Source organism: Pempheris klunzingeri, chromosome 12 (assembly GCF_042242105.1).
Source record: "Pempheris klunzingeri isolate RE-2024b chromosome 12, fPemKlu1.hap1, whole genome shotgun sequence".
NCBI classification, from domain to species: domain Eukaryota; kingdom Metazoa; phylum Chordata; class Actinopteri; order Acropomatiformes; family Pempheridae; genus Pempheris; species Pempheris klunzingeri.
The window spans coordinates 8673862-8692308 of record NC_092023.1 but is presented as its reverse complement, the minus strand read 5'-3'; the positions used below and the strand labels follow the sequence as shown (position 1 = coordinate 8692308).

Genomic DNA, 18447 nt, shown 5'->3' with positions numbered 1-18447 from the left:
ATCTGGCACAGCACAAATGTTGGAGTAACCAGGTGTATAAACTCTCCCTTTTTTATTTCATGGTTATAGCATGACTGATTTAGCGATGAATATTGGCATACATCTGATCTTTGAGGTATTTGCCCTCTTGTTACTGGAAGTCATCATGAATTTGTCTGCTCTAACTTGGCTTTTGTTAAACTAATACTCACTCCCAACCTTTCCATTAAACCTGGATAGTGTAATTTCATGATTTGGTTTATTACAGCCTATGTCTCTATTGTTTGCTTGGTTGTTGTGTGTGGCTTGAAGCCATAACTGTAGAAATCAACGTTGTTTACATTCCTTCAGTGTCAAAACAGCGGAATCTCCCAGAAAGTCAGTCTGTCCACAAAATAATGGATACCAGACCCCTTTCCATCTGCCAGCACTGAGTCCTTTCTCCTTTTCACTGCAACTTCTCTCTCGCAGTGACAGTGATTAGATACATTAAATAATTACATGGTGAGATTTAGTGGGTGTGGAGCTGATTTAACTTAAGGTGTTGCGTTTACTTTGTCAAATTAATAGACACTCAAGATAACTGGTTTAAATTAGTGCCACAGAATTGATTGCAACATGTGATCTGTGCTCAGGGGTCTTGTGTCATTTTTCAGTTGTGATGTCTTTACAGTCTGCTGAGCTAGAAGGGAGGAGCACTGCATTGTCCTCGTTTAACCTGGAGAAACTCCATTCGACCATTCTAGCACTTGAGAAACAAAAGAAACAAAGTCTCTTTGATATAAATCAGTGCTCCTACATGCTGAACAATGTATGTTGAATTAGATATGTGCCCTTAATCTCTAGTCTAAACGTTCAGTCGATTTGTCTGAAAGAAGGCCTATAATTAAAACTGGGTTTGTCTGCTGACAGACAAAATAATAGGTTTCTTGGTTATCTAAGAAATGAGGCATGAGCTATACATTTTTGTGGTAAAATGTCATTTCTTTGAGAAAAAGGGACAAAGATGAATTTAAAAGAGCCCTCCGGTCTGCTTCTTCTCTTCTAAGCAAATCAAATGTACAAGACAAACAAGCAAACATAAAAGTTGTAAAGAAGAGAATGTGAATTTATGAACCATTATATCTGAATTTGGTGGCTTCCTGTATTGAAATGGTTTACTGGCTTTATTTTGCAGTAACCAATCAGCGACTGACTAATCCATCCTGTCTAGATCATTATCAGTTGACAGTAGTGGGTAGTGGTTGTCAGGACTCACGATAGAATTTTGTCTCCACATAAATATCTTTCTTGTTGAAACTTTGCCGCCGTTACCCACAATGCAACTCTGCACCAAACCTTGAACCATTGTGCCCATGCACTTTATGCAAATTTAGCAATGATGCTGGAAAAAATATGAGATGGTTATGTACAGGTTACTTTATATACATGAGATAGGTGGATACGGCAGGATATGAATGTATATACAACATGCTTAGGATTTGTATTTGACAATGAAATGTTAAACTGTTTTGTGTTAAACCACAAAATATAATTTGGAATAAATAAGCACAGTGGATGTTCAGTGTTACTGGCTTAGGGCACAGAGACACTATTTGACAGATTTAAGAGTTCATCTGAGCTAATTATTGTTTTGTAGCAAATTAAGTGATGTAATTAGAAAGCAGAACCTGCAGCACAGGGCAGTTTTAGAATAAGTGGTGCAAAGGGTGAGACTGTTGGTCTCCATATATGTCCCAGAGCTCATAGGACGCCCTGCAACACACTCCTGTCTCTGCTCTGGATTCTCCCACGGCCGCTTTACACATTGCACATGTGCCAACAGGATGTTTTTTTCCTCTCAGCACATGGCTCATGTTTTTACTCATTCTCCCTATCAGATTCCTTTCAGCTCCGCACTCGCATGCCAAAAACACTGTAGCACTGTGTGTGCTTTGTTGCGAGGTTAACAACCAAACACATGTATTTTTGTGTATTTGTCTCTTAAACCACTTTTGACCTTATTGTTCTGAAAATATGATACTGCTGACATAACCTAGTGCCACAGCCAAAAAATAAAAAAGAAAGCTGTCATTATGTCCACATATGCACAACTCCTCCATTTCCCACTAGGGGCTGATGATAAATTAAATGCTTTAAGGAGATTTGCAAAGCATGAAATGCATCTTTGTACACATCTGTGTGCTTAGGAGAGGAATAGATGCATGTAATTCTTTGCTGTTTTCATGGATAAATTCAGGAATTTCATATAAAAAGAGTCTGAATTCACTCTGGCAGTGTTATTGGCTGGCATTGAAATGTAGTTATAATGCCAGTGCTACCTGCACAAGCATGCTTAGGTGGTTGTGGTTGTGTAATTACTTGGCCTAATTGTTGTGCTACCATCACAGATGGAGCAGGTGCAAAAAGTCACTTGATGCCATCTCCATGACTCAGGCAGACATACATCAGGGACGTTTCTTCTTTTTTCTTCTCAGTAAATGTTTTCTCTGTGAATAATGAGACCTCGGCTACATAACTAGTGAGATAACAAGTTGATGACAGTTCATGTGAAACATATAATAAGATCAAAGCAATCCAAAGTCCAGCATCATTACTGAGGATAGTATTTGTGTCCTAATGCAAATGACATGTTTCTAAGTGGCATTTTAATGGGCTTACCATGTACCCTGTTTTTATATCTGTCTCATTAATTTGGCACCGACTGAGACTTTACCTTTGGGATTAAATTTTGTTTACATGATAAAAGAATGCTGGGACCACAGAGAAAGCGAGCAACTGGTTTTCAGAAGACAAGCAGGAAAAAGCAGTCTGATGGATGCTGCTGCGCCCCTTTTTGTTTGTCTTTGTTCTTACAGGAAACGCTTGCAGGGTCTTTCGTAATCTTGGATAACTTCAGGCCACCGAAGTACTGAGTGTTTCAGTCAGAGCTGTTCAGCCTACCACAAAGCTGAATGGTATTTTAACTAAATGTTGGATGTTAATACTTTAACTTAATATCATCAAGAGGAACCAAATATATTTGATTCTGTGAATGCAGCACAGATTGTTGGTGGAAGTCCTAATTATGGCTCTTGATTATATCAGTCACCTTCCATGCCACTTAATTTATTGATAATATGTTGATTAAGAATTATTTATGTTTATAAATAATACCAAGTGCCTGTCCTCTTCCCACAGCTCAATTTCCCAAACGTAAGATTTTTTTTCAGTCAAAGACAGTCAAAAAAAACGTTTACAGTTCGCTGAATGCGGTTTGCATTGCCTTGTTGTCACTATTTATGTACAGCATAACATGCATCGCTGTGAGCATCAACCACTTAATAAATTCACTGCAACTTTAAACACAAGTCAGAGGCTCTTGAAGCAGCTGGAGATGCGTCCAACAGTGCTTTAGCAACTTTGTTATTCCCCCATTTGTGATGCTTTCCATGTGTTATGTTACTCTTCCATTGAAGTCATTGCACTTGGAACTTTCTTTGATAACTGTGTTTCCAAAGCAGGTAACGTGATTGTAATATTGGCACAATTGGATGTGTTACAGTTTGATGCCGTCAGTTTCTTTTCTTTTCTTTGAGGGGGATAATGTGGTGGGAATGTTTCTTTCATTTCTGTGACTGCTTTATGAAAACTGACTTGGAAATGGCGTTGAACTATAATTACCTTTAGGCCATGAGTTTCTAAACTGCATCCCTTCTCATTTTTAGATTTCCTTTTATTATTATTCTCTTTTGAATGATGAGCCAACGAGTAGCCAGATTATCAGTATGATGGGGTGGTGAATGTTTGGTGTACACACATTTAATCTGAAATTAGTACACACATACATTTGTTAAATGCTCACGATGTAGGCATTACTGCGTCCTCACAGGCCATGGTGTTGGATCTGATTGAAAAGGAAATCTTGTTTAGTGACGATTTTCATGTTCTGTGTTTGTGCTTCAAATTGTGGGGTTGATAGGGGAAGTCCTAACAATGCCGTTCAGGTTTAGTTCAGTGTGCACTGCATCCATTATATACTTCTTAAAGGGAAAATATTTTACATGTTTAAGGAATTTACATACATTTTAGGCATACTGGCTAGCTTTTAAGGACAAATTCTTATTTCATTGCAACTGTAATGATGCAGTGTACTTATGTATTATACGAAGACCGCATCCCAACCCTGGATAAGCAGAAGAAAATGGATGGATGGATTATACTTAAGGTCATGGGATGTTTTTGGTCTGGAGGAGAACATTATCATTTAGCTATTATTTAATAAAACAAAAAGCATTAATGAGGGGAGTACTCTCTCTCTCTCTCTGTTCCAAGAAACATCCATTTTCCCCAAAGTAAATATCTACTGATGTATTTGCAATTCTATTTCTTGAAATGTAGCGTGTAGGGCTGCAACTTACAACTATTCATATTCATGATCGATGAATCTGCCTGCTGTTTTCTTTATTAATGCTTATATCAGAAAGTAGAGACAAATGCCCATCACAATTTCCTAAAGCTCAAGGTAACCTCTTCAAATTGTGTAATTTGATCCTACCAACAGTCCAAAGTTACTTTCACGTAAGAAAAAGAAAAACCAGCACTTCCTTACAATTGCGAAGATGGAACTAAAGAATATTTGGCAACTTCCTGATGATTTCCTGTCGATTGACTGATAGATTTATCATGTAATCGTTTCACTGTTTGCCGATCATGTTCAGCCAACACTAACGTGCTCCGTCCAGAAAACCTCAATCATTTGATACACTTCAACCATATATTACGAAATAGAAGTGCAGATGAAAGATAACACAACTTTCTTTTTTTTTTTTTAATCATAACATAATTTTTGCGGGTGCACCAAGGCCAGCGTTTATGTCTGAACTGTATAACCCACAGAGATGCTGCTGCTACTCTTGACCCAGATTTACACAGACAACAACAAATCCATCTCAAAGTGTTGGCTGAAATGCATCATTAAACCTTCCCTGTGCTCCCAAATGACAGAGGAACATGAGAATTCTCCCTGGAGAGCAGATATGTATTTTGCATCAACAGAGCCGCCACAGTTTGAAGGACTTACAGATGTGTTGGAGCGACTACAGGGCTGACTTGCTTCAGTGGTCGACCGTCTGTTTCCATCCAGCTTACTGTATCAGCTGGATCAGGGAGTTTCCTGGCATTATTACCTGCTTGGAAAATTACTTTAAAACACTGAGGCTCTCCTGAGTGCTTATTTTGTTTACAGGTGATTTTGGGCAGTTAATTTTGCAGCTCTTAAATTTGTATATACTGTAGTCCCCAAGGCCGGTAGTGTACAGTATGCTGACAGATGAGTTTCAAAAGTGTGAAAGCCTGTTTAGGAAGTGCAAAACACACACCAGTTGACCCAAGTGCGGTATGAATACTCCATGAACGGCTACTGTAAAATGCCCAAATATTTTCACTATATCCATCAATTTGTTACATGGAAACTGTATCCAATCTGTGGGATTATAGAAAATTACATGGAACATTTTATTCCGCTCCTGCAGATGAGCAATATCGGTAGCTGTGCCAAACACAATATCCAAAGAAATGTAGATCCACCATAAACACTGCTCTGTGTGAAGATACCGGAACATTTTGAGGAGACGGATAATCTGTGTGTGATTTGGCTGTGTTAAGATTACATTGTGTATACCGAGCTGAGTGGTTCTGTGTGGTTTTATGAATTTATTTTTCTCCTTCTCTGTCTCACTCTAGCTGCCTCTGAGGGGAGAGTCAACGGCGGGGAGGATTTCTTTCAGAAGGTGAGTGTGTAGTCTGCACTCGGATAGTGCTTGCTTTGTCTTTTGGGTTGTGTTCAAGCCCACCGAGCAGCTCTTCCATCTTGGTAAGAGAGCAGATGTCAGGTGCTCCTCCAGTCACTTGTAATTACAGATCAAAACAAACACAAACAGGGGAACAACAGCGATGCTGAATCACTCCAGGGATCTGATCCTGTAACACAGCTGACACAACAGTGTGGGGCTTTCTCACTGACATAATATACCATAATATAACAGATTATCCACCTGAAATGAGAGAGAGAGGTCACACACAGGCTTGCTCTGGTCAGCACTGCCTCATTGGCTTTTCTTTGACACTGATTTAATGATTTAATGCTCTGACGCTTCATTACATGCAATAAAACAAGGATTTGCCTCAGTGATCTTAAGTAGTTTTGAATGGCATTTTTTTTATTCACAATTTGCTCACTGATCATTCAAGTGTGTGACCTTGTCTGTTTTATTGTAGCGTTTAAATAGCTCTTGTTGTTATTTAACGGCCTTTCATGAGTTCCAAGTACAAGAATGACTTCTTTTTGAAGCACATTTTCTATTAAAGCCTCCATTTCTTTAGATTCTCTCTCAGATTCATGAATGAGACTACAGTGACTTTCCTCAGGTTTTATTTCTGCCACACGTGTTGCTGTTAACCTGACGGACTCTCTGAGCTCAAAACAGAACATAGACGCCAACATAAGACGAAGGAAATTCACAAACACTGAGTGTTATTTACTGTTTAATGCTGCGTCATTATGTATGTCCATTTACACTAATCTTATGCTAACTCACATGCATCACAGAGGTTTTGTGAGGTGAGAAAAAATCTGCTATTCAAGGTTACAGGTTTCTGGGCTCACCCTATTAAACTTTTTTTTTTTCTTTTTACTTGGTCATAATACCACAACACTCAGAAACACGGTGCTATACAATCAATCAATCTTTATTTATATAGCGCCAATTCACAACAGCGTTATCTCAAGACGCTTTACATAAAGAGCAGGTCTAGACCAAACTCTTTTAATTAAGAGAGAGAGAGACCCAACGATTCAGGAATTCAAAATTAAGGATTCAAGAGTTCCCACATGAGCAGCATCAGATATTATATACAGGATTTGTTGCTTCAACCTTAAATGTTTTTTTTAGTTGGTATACAGTAAATGTAACTGATTGTGTGAAATGGGAATGTGATCCGTCCTTGGGAGCTGGATCTCTCCTTCACTGTGGTGCTCCCGGAGGTTTCTCTTTTCCCACTGGGTTTTTTGAGTTTTTCCTTCCCGAAGAAGGAGGGTCATAAAGGGCAGGTGATGCCTTGGACAGATCCACCGGACTGATCCTTTGGCCTCATCGACTGCTGGACTCTTTATTAGATTGTTTGTTCGCTTACACTTGTTTCTTTCAGTGAACTTTGTAAAGCACTGTGAGACACTCTGTTGTGATATTGGGCTATACAAATAAATTGAACTGAAAAATTGAATTGATATCAGCTCATATCGATGGCAGGCCTTGAACTGAATCGAATTGAAATCGTATCGACTTTGTGATATTGACAAATATTGCATCTTTTCCCAAGAAATGACGCAATAATGTGTCATGATGAAACTTATGATGTGCACCATTGGTAGCAACCAATCACAGTACTAAACGTTTTTTTTGACATTTTTTATCTATACCAATAGATTCTATGTTCTGTTCAGCACTACGAGCATTTGTTGCTCCCGTTGTTTAATTTGGAATACTGGAGTGAGAATATGTGTGTGTGCACACGTGTGTGTATTATTCACATGGCATTGACAATGAAAGTAATCACATTTTCATCAAGTTAACTGTTAACACCAATTGAATTTTGACAGCAGCTATTATGAAGGTATCTCGTTAATTATGTGGTTCTAAGTATCTTTAATGGGTTGTTTCTTGTTTAAAATCCAGTTTCCTGGATATGTTAAACCTTCTCCATAGTATGTTAATGGCCTGTAATGAAATAAATGATGGACAGCGGTTTGTTTTAGCATTCCTCTTTTGTCTATTTTCCGTGTTTGGTTTTGGAGGTTAGGAAGCTGAGTTCAATGTCAAAGAAGGAGGCAATTTAACTGTCCCTGAAGCAGTTTTCTAAAACCAAGTAATGCAAACCAGGCGCCTTAAGATTCCCCTCGTAGGAATTTTAACAAGGACTCGGGATATACTGTAGTTCTGTATCCACTTCTTTTGGTTTGGATAAAACTGTGATGTTTAAGATATCCTGTGTAGGTGTCTACCTCACTCCACTCTGACAAATAATGGCTGTTGCTGTATTGACTTTGCCACTCTTGGTTTTTAAATTCTCTGGCTTGAATATTGTCACAGCTCGTTCAAAGAAACTGGTGGTTATTGGAGGTTAAATTGTCAATTATAAATTAGTGTGCAGATGTTTGAGTTGGCAGGCTGGTGAAGAGCAGTAAAGGAGGAGTGCTAAAGTCATGTTTTTATTGTAGAATTTCCATTTGGATAACTCTGTATAGTTTCCGTCTGATAGCGTGATCACCATACATGCCTAATTAAAGTCAGGAAAATAAACACAGAGTGCGACTGTGGAACGGTATTGTTGAAAGAAAATGGATGAGGTGTGTGAAATACCTTGAAGTTGATGAAAATGGAAACTCTTAGCTGGACTGCTTCCTGCCTGTCCAACACACCCATCTACCGCACACACTCAGTGAGACTAATAAAGTACATGCGTAGCAACTCTCTCTCTCTCTCTCTCTCTCTCACGTAAGGAAGCATATGGTTATTTTTGACGCACACACCTCTGCATGCTGGGCTTTGGGAATGAGATTTCGTAGCTACCTCCGCAGTGAGATCTGGAGTTCAGTCGCTGACGAGAGCAACATGAAATGATCCACCCCCGCACTTTCTCCCAAGGCACATTTGCTGTGGGTGATCAAGCCCTCTTACTCACTGTCTGCTGGACTTCCTTTGAGTCCAGAGCAACATTTTGTAATGGAGAGAAAGCAGTCTGCCTTCTTCATGTAGTCAGTGAAATAGTGACGAGGATGGCAGACAAAGTGGAACCATAGGAGGGTGCCACAGCTGGGCAATTAGCTGCGTACTAGTCCCTGCTGCTCACATGAGGGAATCTCACCAGCTACTTATATCCCTCCCTTTTTCAGTCTTTGTTTTGGTCTCTTATCTCTGCCTTTTGTTTCTCCTTCTGCTCTTCCCTCAATCCTCTTCCTCGCTCCTGCCCCCTCTTTGCACTGTATTAAACCACTGGTGTCATTGTTATCAGTCTAGCACAACAAGGGGATTTTTCAGCAAATTAAGTGCTTGATTGTTTAACAGAAAGCATGCGTCGGTGAGCAGCTCCACACGATTGTGCAGTGAAAGTTTTGGACTGTGTGAACCTTTGGAGTGTCAAATCGTGGCACAGAGCACAAAGCTGTTTGGAGAGCTGCGCAGAAGTCGAGCCGTGGGACAGCAAAGAGCCGAGAAGCCTGGCTGGTTGAGCCGATAACTGTGCACCACAGAAGAACTTGGAGTGGATTTGAGGCGAGAGATGCCTCTGAACCCCTAGCGAGTTCATCTCTGATCCCTCTTCCATTTCTCCTTCCCAGGAGTTGTGGCTCTGTAAATAATGCCAGGCGTGATATATAAGTGCCAGTGTACTCAGATCTCAGGCCAGGCGTAATTCATTTCATTTGGTTTATAGCACTGAAGCATTTTGTATTTCACTGCACTGACAAAGGGCAAATAGGAAAACTTGAGACTGTTTGGATGAAATATTTGCTGGGCATTAAATTGTAAGATGTTGAAATAAATAGGTCACTGTGAGTGCCGTCAAAACGTATAAATAAATGTTTGTCATGCACTGAAATTCGTCTATAATGGTGTGTTGTCGTCTTGATGTATTTCATAAGTAGCACAAAACCAGAAGTGACCTCCTGATGTTGTGTGTTGCTCTTTCATAACCATGTATTGGCCCTCAAGGTGTAATACGGCTTTAGCTGCTAGTTACCACTCGGTTTGTTAACATGAACCCAGTTGAGTCTCGCAGGAATGGTTCAGTCCACGCTGTCAGCTTTGAGCTCTGCTGATCCTTCAGTCAGTCTCTTAACTCTGCTCGCAACCTCTTTACATCCCCCAAAAGACCTCTGTGTCCCCCTCCCATACACACTCTCTCTCCAGCTGAATCAACAGCTGCACCATTGCAGGCCAGGAAACCTGCCTCTGCCATGTTGATTGCTGCTGTGCTATACGTACACACATGCAGACGTACACACTCAGTCACGTGTGTGGAGCACATGTGCTCTCTTTCAGGACATCGCCTTAATGATATCCTGTTTGATTTCACATACAGCTCTGCACACGTCTGCATACACCAGCTGCAAACCTCTAAGAAACAATCATCGTGTCAAGGTTGTACCGTGAAACTGATCAGAACCATAGCCATTTATGTATTTATTCGTTTCAGAAAGGGTGGGGTGTCAGAAAAGAGAGGGTGGAATGCTAAATGTGTAGGTAACTTAATTTGTGCAAATATCTTGACCCATTTGAGAGGTATTTGCTAGCCCCTTCATAAAAATAAACGCCATCCACCCTTTAAAATGGTGTGTGGTCTGTCAGAAATCAGTCCCATCTGCAGAACGCTGCCAAGAACAGCAATGCTGGACAGGAAACAGATCTCTCTGAACAAGGCCCTTTTTAGAGAAAAAGCTGATGAGGCATAGGCCATAAAGGTTGATAATTTTAAGAAAAAATATTTGGCATTACTTCTGATGTGTTTCTTCTAACATCTTATCAAAAGCTTTTACTTTATTGGGTTTTCTACACTGCATCGTATTAAACATGTTACACAGTTGCTGAAAAAGGACTGAAGAGAAGATTTCCATTAGAATCTAGCACTTGTATATCATATTTTTCCATGAACTCACAATTGCTCATTTGTTCCCACATTGTCATTATATTTCAGCAAGAGGTTGCAGCAGTGTTTATTTGTTTAAGTTGTGGTTTTAAATTATACAACTCAACGAAGAATTCAGAACAAAAGCCAAAAAAAATGGAAAAGTTAGAGGCAAAAGTGAAATAAATTTCTCCTTATCGCTGGTGCCAGCAGGTCCTTTATTGTTGTTGTGATTGACCCAGCTGTTGGTGTGAGCATGTAACTTCAATTGATGGAGAAAAAGTTGTTTGCATTTAGCTACAGGGCATTTGTGATTTATTGTCCTCTCACACATACCAGCCGAGAGTGAGTGCCATGTTGTAGATTAGAGCCGCTGGTGCCTCGGGCTTTGTGAAGCCCAGTAAAACAGAGCTCATTAGATTTTGATTTCAAGCCTAAATTTAATCGCCTGTAAAACCGTTCTGAGTGAATTGATAATATTATTGCAGCATTTGGGATGATATTGCAGAGTGGCTGGATAGGAAGGCCTCTAGTAGGAGGACATGAATGTGGGATCAGTAATGTGTTTTCAGCTTAGTCACTTCAATGACACCACGAAAGAATTCCTTCAAAAGTCGTTGAGTGAGATTATCTAAAAGGAATCGTCCTTTAGTTTTCACTCAGTGAAAGTGATGCTGAAATACCGTGATTGACACAGTAGAAACTGGAAGTAAACAGCCACAAACCAGAAAAATCATGACAATGACTGGAAGTGTGATTTAGCCACTATATAATAATGATAATGCCGTAAGATAGGAAAACTTGGGCCAAGAGCTTAAGCGAGAAAAGCAAGAATATAACAAAACATTAATAAACTCTCTCCTTTTGTACAAATGTGTTTTGAAATGATTTTATTGGCTTACAACAATCTGTTTTCTGAGTTTCTCTAAGGGATGTTGAATCCTGTTTTGTTAAAGAATGCACTAACTCGCCTTTGAAGCAAGAAGTTCTCAATTTTCTGCTGTGAATTTACAACATTGAGAGCCTAAAAAAATAGCCCACAGCTTGGTCTGCCAGTGGCAAAATAGTGCTATAGGCACCTCATTCTGATGCTCGTCTAGGCCATCCATTTTCATGTGTGATTATAGGATGTTGTAGAAAATCAGTGAGGCTTGAAAAGGCTTCCAGTCAACCATCACGGACTCTTGAATATATAGCTGCTGAGCAGAGAGAGCCACATATCAGGCCTTTCAAAGCTGTTTTGCAGGTATGTGAGACTGGCAGTGGATAAGCTGTCAGAATTTGTTGTAAAGGACGCCAAGCAGACCATACTGCTTCCAGGAGAGCATATGGAGGGATTTAAGCACTTCCATTTTTTATTTGTGCACCAGCTCCCCGGGGAATACAGTCTGTAGTTCGTATTATTTGGAAAGGCGGAGTAGCAGATAGAATTCAAAAATGTTTATAAAATAATGAAAGCTGTGAATTACTGTAGCAGCGGCTAACATCTAATCTTTGAGAGCACTGATGGCTCTTAATGCACCCTCTCTCCCATTTGACTCACAGACTGTGGCTCATTGCTTAATGCACTGGACCACCAAGGAACATTAAGTGGTGGCTGCAGCCCGTGTAATGGCTCGAAACCGTCCTCGGATGCTCGATCACGTGGCCGAAACTGGGAAATTCATATCTTCTCCACCCCGAAAACACAAACCCCTGGAAAGTATTAAAACAAACAAAAGACCGCAGGACCTTTGTGAAAACAAGGATAGTGCACATGGAGGACAGAGCCATTAGGAGAGAGCATCTCATTTTTTGGAAGGTTTCACGGTTTTTCCCTTTGTTTTTTTTTTCCCGCTAACATCAAACACCCATCATGGCAGGCAGTTCTCAAGGGGTTTGTTTGTGGATTTGTAACCAGAAAGCCAAGTAAGGTGAGCTTCCTCGTGGTTGAGTAATAAATTTCCCCTGATTTGAAAGCTGTCAGTGTCTTTACCAGCTCCATACTCCTTTTTTTTTTTTCTTTTGTCCTGCCAGCAGTTTTTTCACATGGATATATGTGCTCCTGGTTTCAATGACTAGACTTGTCTAAGGGCTTTCACATAGATTACTGTTGGCATTTTTCACATGTACCAAGGCCAAGTGTACTCAGTGTTTTTCCTTTTTTTCATGTTTTCATCTTTTTGGTGGTGTCGAGGTGGGATGATTTGGGTGTTGAATGTCTGGAAACATCATATAAGCTTATATCACCTGATATGTGTAAAATGGATTCACAGCTCCTTTGGACATCTCTTGGTTCCATAACTTATTAAGAGGATTTTTTGTGGCATTTAAATTTTCTGCAGTATTTTTCTTTGCTTAAAGCTTGTTTCATACAAATGCATGTTTTGATGGCTCAGGAGAATCAGTGAGAAGTTGTCCACACTTTATGTCCACAAGTTTAGCCAAAGCCACATTTAGACACTGTAGACAATTTTTAAAGGTCTTAATGCCGGAAGGATACTAGTATTTTGTGGCCAACGCTGTATTTAAGTATGAAATAAACATGATCAGCATATATATATATAGGCTGATGATGTGTTTCCCTTGAGCCATCTCACATGCCGTAAACTGATGTGAGCAATTGAATTCAGATGCTGTTGCTGCAAAACTGCATAATCATGATTATCAAGGTTGAAGAATCAAGATTGGTTTGTGCCTGCCAATATACAGTATCTGCCAATACTGATATCTGTGATAAGCTGTCCTCCTTCACTCTGTTGCAGATCATGGACGAGACCCAAACACAGATAGCCTGGCCTTCCAAACTGAAAATCGGAGCCAAGTCCAAAAAAGGTGACTATTTCTTCTTTCTATTAATCCCATATTCAGGTTATTCCTATATTTGATCCATGCACTGCCTTGTGTGACTTGAATGTTTGGTGAATGGGCCTACAGAATGTAGTCATGTGATTTCAACTAAATACTTAACTTGCAAATACATCAAAGCCCATAAGCTCAGGCTTATGGGTTCAAGCTTTCATGACTTTCATTAAACATATGAATTAAATGCTTTGAAACAACTTACAGAAATGCAATGCTCACAAGTAATGTCCAAGAGGTGTAGCATCACAAATCTAATGGCTTATATTAAGTTACTGTGTGGATCTTAAGTAACAACATGGTTGTGTTAAGTTTCCACCTAATATAGGTTAATGATTGCAAGTCAGTGTTGTTTTAACCAGAAATATGTGCTCAGAAACGTCATTGTCCTCCGATGAACAAGAGGGGAGGTACTACAAGGTCGAACAAACATTTTTTATTAAAAGGTTAGAAAAAATGAAAGCTTGCATGTTTTCCAGTAACTTCATCTGTGCTGAGGAATTTGTGTTTTTTTCCTGTCGAAGCGGAGGAGTAAGAGTTGCTTGCATTGAAGCTCACGCATTTTTTGGCCAACTTGTCCCAGCACTCTGTTACCAATAAAACATTATCACGGTTATTTAAAGCTCTTCCGAGAAGAGTTGAGACGGGGTTTGAGAGGAGCCGGGTGTGGGGTAGGCGTAGCTGTGCCCACTTTGTTGTCCTCAGGAGGATTGCCATCGTACGTCTTCAAGCCAGATGTGGAATCCAGGGACATTATGTAACTTCCTCACTGGCTCTGTACAGAAAAATAGTTGACAGGGTTACATCAGAATCTTTAACATTTTTTCCTCTGGATACCTAATCAACTGTAAGCCCCGGCAATCCATTCACACGCAACCATCCATTCATCCAAAGTATTGGTTCATTCACAAAACCTGCCCCCAAAGACACCTGGGAATGATGTTCGGTGTGTGAAGCGAGGATGTTTAGAATTCTCTCCTGTGATTTGTAGCCTGTCAGATTTGTTTTCTGTGTTGCGTAAACCGAGAGGAGCAGATGGTTAAGAATGTTGGATTCTCAGTTATCTTATGAACGAATGCATTTTTGGGAGAAGAGACATGTGGAACTGACCGTTTGTTTTAATAGCCTGAGCTCATGGGAGGGAGTGAGGGGAAGAGAAACATGGTTAAATCGAGATATTTTTGCTTCTTGCACAGTCAACGGGCGTAAATTCTGCTGTGGAGATGCTACACCTGGCGGTTCAAACCTCACAGAAGCGATCAGGAAAATTACTTGAGACAACGTTTCCGCATTCCTTTCATCCCTCATCACACTTTCATTGGACGTCACCAACACAAAACTCACTCGCTCTGCCCCTTAAAATAGCTGATGATGTAGTTGTTTGTTGATTCAGGCCAAGAGATTATTTGAAATTATCCTAATCTAAAAATCATACTCTTTAAGTGTCAGTTTGCCTTGTTTTTGCAGGAATTTCGCATTAGTGATGTCTTTCATGTGCAGTCTGGAATCGGTTACACTCGGCAGGATAGCGGCAGATGTGAGGGGATTTGTATGTTTGTAACCTCTCCCCATACAGGCGCACACACTCCATCAAAATGCCAGCTCCTCTATTTCATTTATCACCTGCGGCTAGCTATCCCTGCCACCTGCAAAAGTGTGATAAGGCCAGTTGTTAGCCCCCGGGGCAAACCATCACCAGACCACACTTTTAGAGATTTATTACAATGAGCCATTTCATTCACACACGAGACAGGTCTGTGTTGCAACCTGAGAGTTGTGTGACGAATGCTCACTGCCATGAGACCGTCTTTATGTTTTCAGCATGTTTTTATTCCTGAAACTAAAAAAAGGATTTTTACTCTGCTTTTATATGATAAATATCTTAATACTACTCCTACTCTCCAATTGTCTGTTTCAACATTTCCGCAGATGTTTTGAATGAGAAATGCAGAGCCAAAAAGGCTTAATTCCCTTCATTTGTATGGTATTTTGAATGTAGTCCTCAGCTGGAAAAATGCTTTAGCTTTGCCAGTACAGAGCTCTGGGTCAAAAGGTTTCTTCTCTGTCAAGTGAAGCTGTGTGACTGAAAACACTCACTTTTTGCAGCTGCAAGTCTGTCCTTGTTTTTGTTTGCTTTTGTAGGTGAGATGTGTGCCAAATTGAGACTTAAGGTGTCGATTTTTTATTCCACAATCAATCATCAAAAAAAGAGCATACAGCACACTCCATTTCAAAAATGCGGGGGTGTTCTACATCACGACTGCAACACTCGTTTAGGCTGGTTAATGTTTGCCAGATGTGCTGTGCAGGTTAGATACTGGAAGAACCATACTCCCTCTCATGGTCACAGTGGGTGCCACAGGAGGAAGTGCAGGGATTTCTATTGTTCACAGCAACAGCTGTATGATGGGAAGATTTCCTGGAACCAGTGCTGAGACTGTGATGAGTCTCTGACCGCTCTCTCTGCTTTTTTCCCTTTGTTTTCCTTGGTTGTGTTTTCCTGTCTCAGACTGCAGCTTGTTTTTTCTGTTTAGCTCCCTCAAGCCTTCAAAGAGCTCTTGTTACTCTCCCATATGATCTAGCATCTCTAGCAGCGTGTGTTGAAGTTGCCTGACTCCAGTGACACTCAAGCAAGTTTAGTGCCTGTTTGCTGCCACTCTCTGGTCCCCATAGTTTTTAGTGTCCATTAAATGGAGAGGTGAGCCTCCTTCAGATACTTTCAGAAAACCAACCCTTAATATTGTGCAGCTCTCTAAAGGAGACTGAGATCATGTGCTCTCCTTGTATTTTGCAGCTCCACAGAGAGCATGTTTTGGCTTTCCTGAGTTGATGCTTGTAGTTATACATCATCAAAAACATTCTGTAACTTGGGAACTCTTGTCATTATAAAACACGTTAAATCTTTTTCTCTGTTCTCATTCCTGCACAGTTTAGGATTTTTTAGTACCGAGCTCCTTGAAAGTCTGAATGTGCATCTTTGGGGTTCTGTGAGGTCTCAACCACCTCGTAACAATACATCTGATTCAGCGAGTCTGTCTGAAGGTTATACTGTAAATCTGAGTTGCTATAAGTGTGTGTGTGTGTGTGTGAGAGTATGGGGAGGGGTATTCTTGGAAGGGGGCTTAGCCGACTTCCTGCTGCTCAGTACAGTTAACACAGGGGCGATGGACCATGGGTTTGTTGTATGTGTGTGCACATTTGAATTTGTGTGTGTGTGCTCATGTGTTTTCACATTTGCATTCTCCAGGGGTCCAGCATGCGGCAAAACCAGATGTAGGCCTACCCAACACTATGCAGACATAAGCATTAGCTCTGAATGTTTTAGTTTTGCAGTGTTTGGTTATTTTAACTGGAGTATTTGGACGCTGAGGTCGTCCGTGAAAGCACAGCTTACTCAAGCTATTAGGACCTTTTATTTGCACGACTTTCTGTGTGCCCTCTGAGTGTATTTACACAAAAATTGTAAGGATGTTGCATTTTCTGCCAAAGGCAGACTCTAGTCATTTCTTGAGGAGACATCACTGCTTCTGTGTCTGACAGCTGATAAAGGGCACACATAGACACGCTGAATCATGTCAGGTCTTTGAGAAAGATGCTGAAAAATAAATGATTGTGTATTTTTCCTGATACTGAATGACAGAATGAAATTCAGGAAAATGAGGTGATAAGCATCACATGACTGTCTGTGTTCTATTGAGGCTAAATTGTAGCCGAACAATTATCTTCAGCTGGATTGCCTGAATATGATTCCACTGAGCTGCCCCCCCCTCCGACCCCTCCCCACGCGGTGTGGTTGCTTGCCGGCTTCAACAAGAGTCGGCAGATATCAAAGCAGCAATTACTGTTGCGGAGCTTTTCTCCGACACGCTGTAATTTGTTGACAAATGCAGACTGCTGTGTCATGTTTAATTAAATGGGTTTAACTTGTGTCCCACTCTCACTTTCTATCTCTGCCCTTTATCAGCACTGACTCACACTCTCACATTACTGAACATGCACACACATTAAAGACCTGCTCTCCTCTCTCCCACTTTTAACGTTTCTCTTTTTCTTTTTTCCCCCTGCAGATCCACACATCAAGGTGTGTGGAAAGAGGGAGAATGTGAGGGAAGCCAAAGACCGAATTATGTCTGTCCTTGACACAAAGGTACAGTTAACACCTTTCTCCCATTGAAGATAGACTTTAAGATGTTTACGTGTGTTATGTCCTCCCTGTCTCTCTTCCTCACCTTTTCTTGGTGTCCCCTTTCTTGGACCGAATATATTTCACCTCCGCTCTCCTGCTGTCCAAGTGACAGATTGCACGCAGCAGCGTGGTATAACTTGGCACTAATCTCACCAGATACGCACATCCCGAGCTTGTCGCGGATTGCAGTGTCTGCATGCAGACTTCGTTGCCACGGCAACACAAGAAATCACGTAGCAGATTGCACTGTAGCACCCCCTGGGGGCAAGCAATCATCCATGCACTTTGAACAGCCACACACAAAAGAGCAACACATTGATTGACTTATGGCATTTCATATGGTCTTTGTCATGAAAAGGCCATTTTAACCCAGCGGACACAACAGTTGTTTTTTCTTTTTTTTTTTTTAATGCACTACACATTTTGTTGTTCTAAACGACTACTGCATGTGAACGTGTTTAAAATAGGGGACATTTTAAGTTTTGGTGGACTAATCAGGTGTGAAAGGGACAGATGCTGCACTGGCCTTTCAGTGAAGCAGTATTTATAATCAGAGGAGCAAGGTGAGAATCAGAGTTGTCTTGTTTTTTTTCTGGCCTCTTTACTCACCAATCACTTGGGGTTTGGTGAACTAGAGCAATATTTTTGACAGTGTAACTTCCTATAAATGCAGTGGATGATACTAAAGCTTCAGACATTCTGTCAATTTTTTGTCATCTTTGTTATAAAGGCCCCTTTCGATACAATATAATAACAAGCACCTTTTTTTTTTTTTTAGT

General features: G+C 40.5%; 1 protein-coding gene across 2 annotated transcripts in view; it reads left to right on the top strand.

The window, feature by feature from the left end:
- Positions 1-18447, top strand: part of LOC139210870 (protein bicaudal C homolog 1-like) — a 53090-nt gene that overhangs the window by 12434 nt on the left and 22209 nt on the right. For both annotated transcript variants that reach the window (XM_070841058.1, XM_070841057.1), the window contains exons 2-4: positions 5704-5750; positions 13386-13455; positions 17550-17629. In XM_070841058.1, the coding sequence (XP_070697159.1) occupies positions 5704-5750; positions 13386-13455; positions 17550-17629 (197 nt within the window). The remainder of the gene's footprint in view (positions 1-5703; positions 5751-13385; positions 13456-17549; positions 17630-18447) is intronic.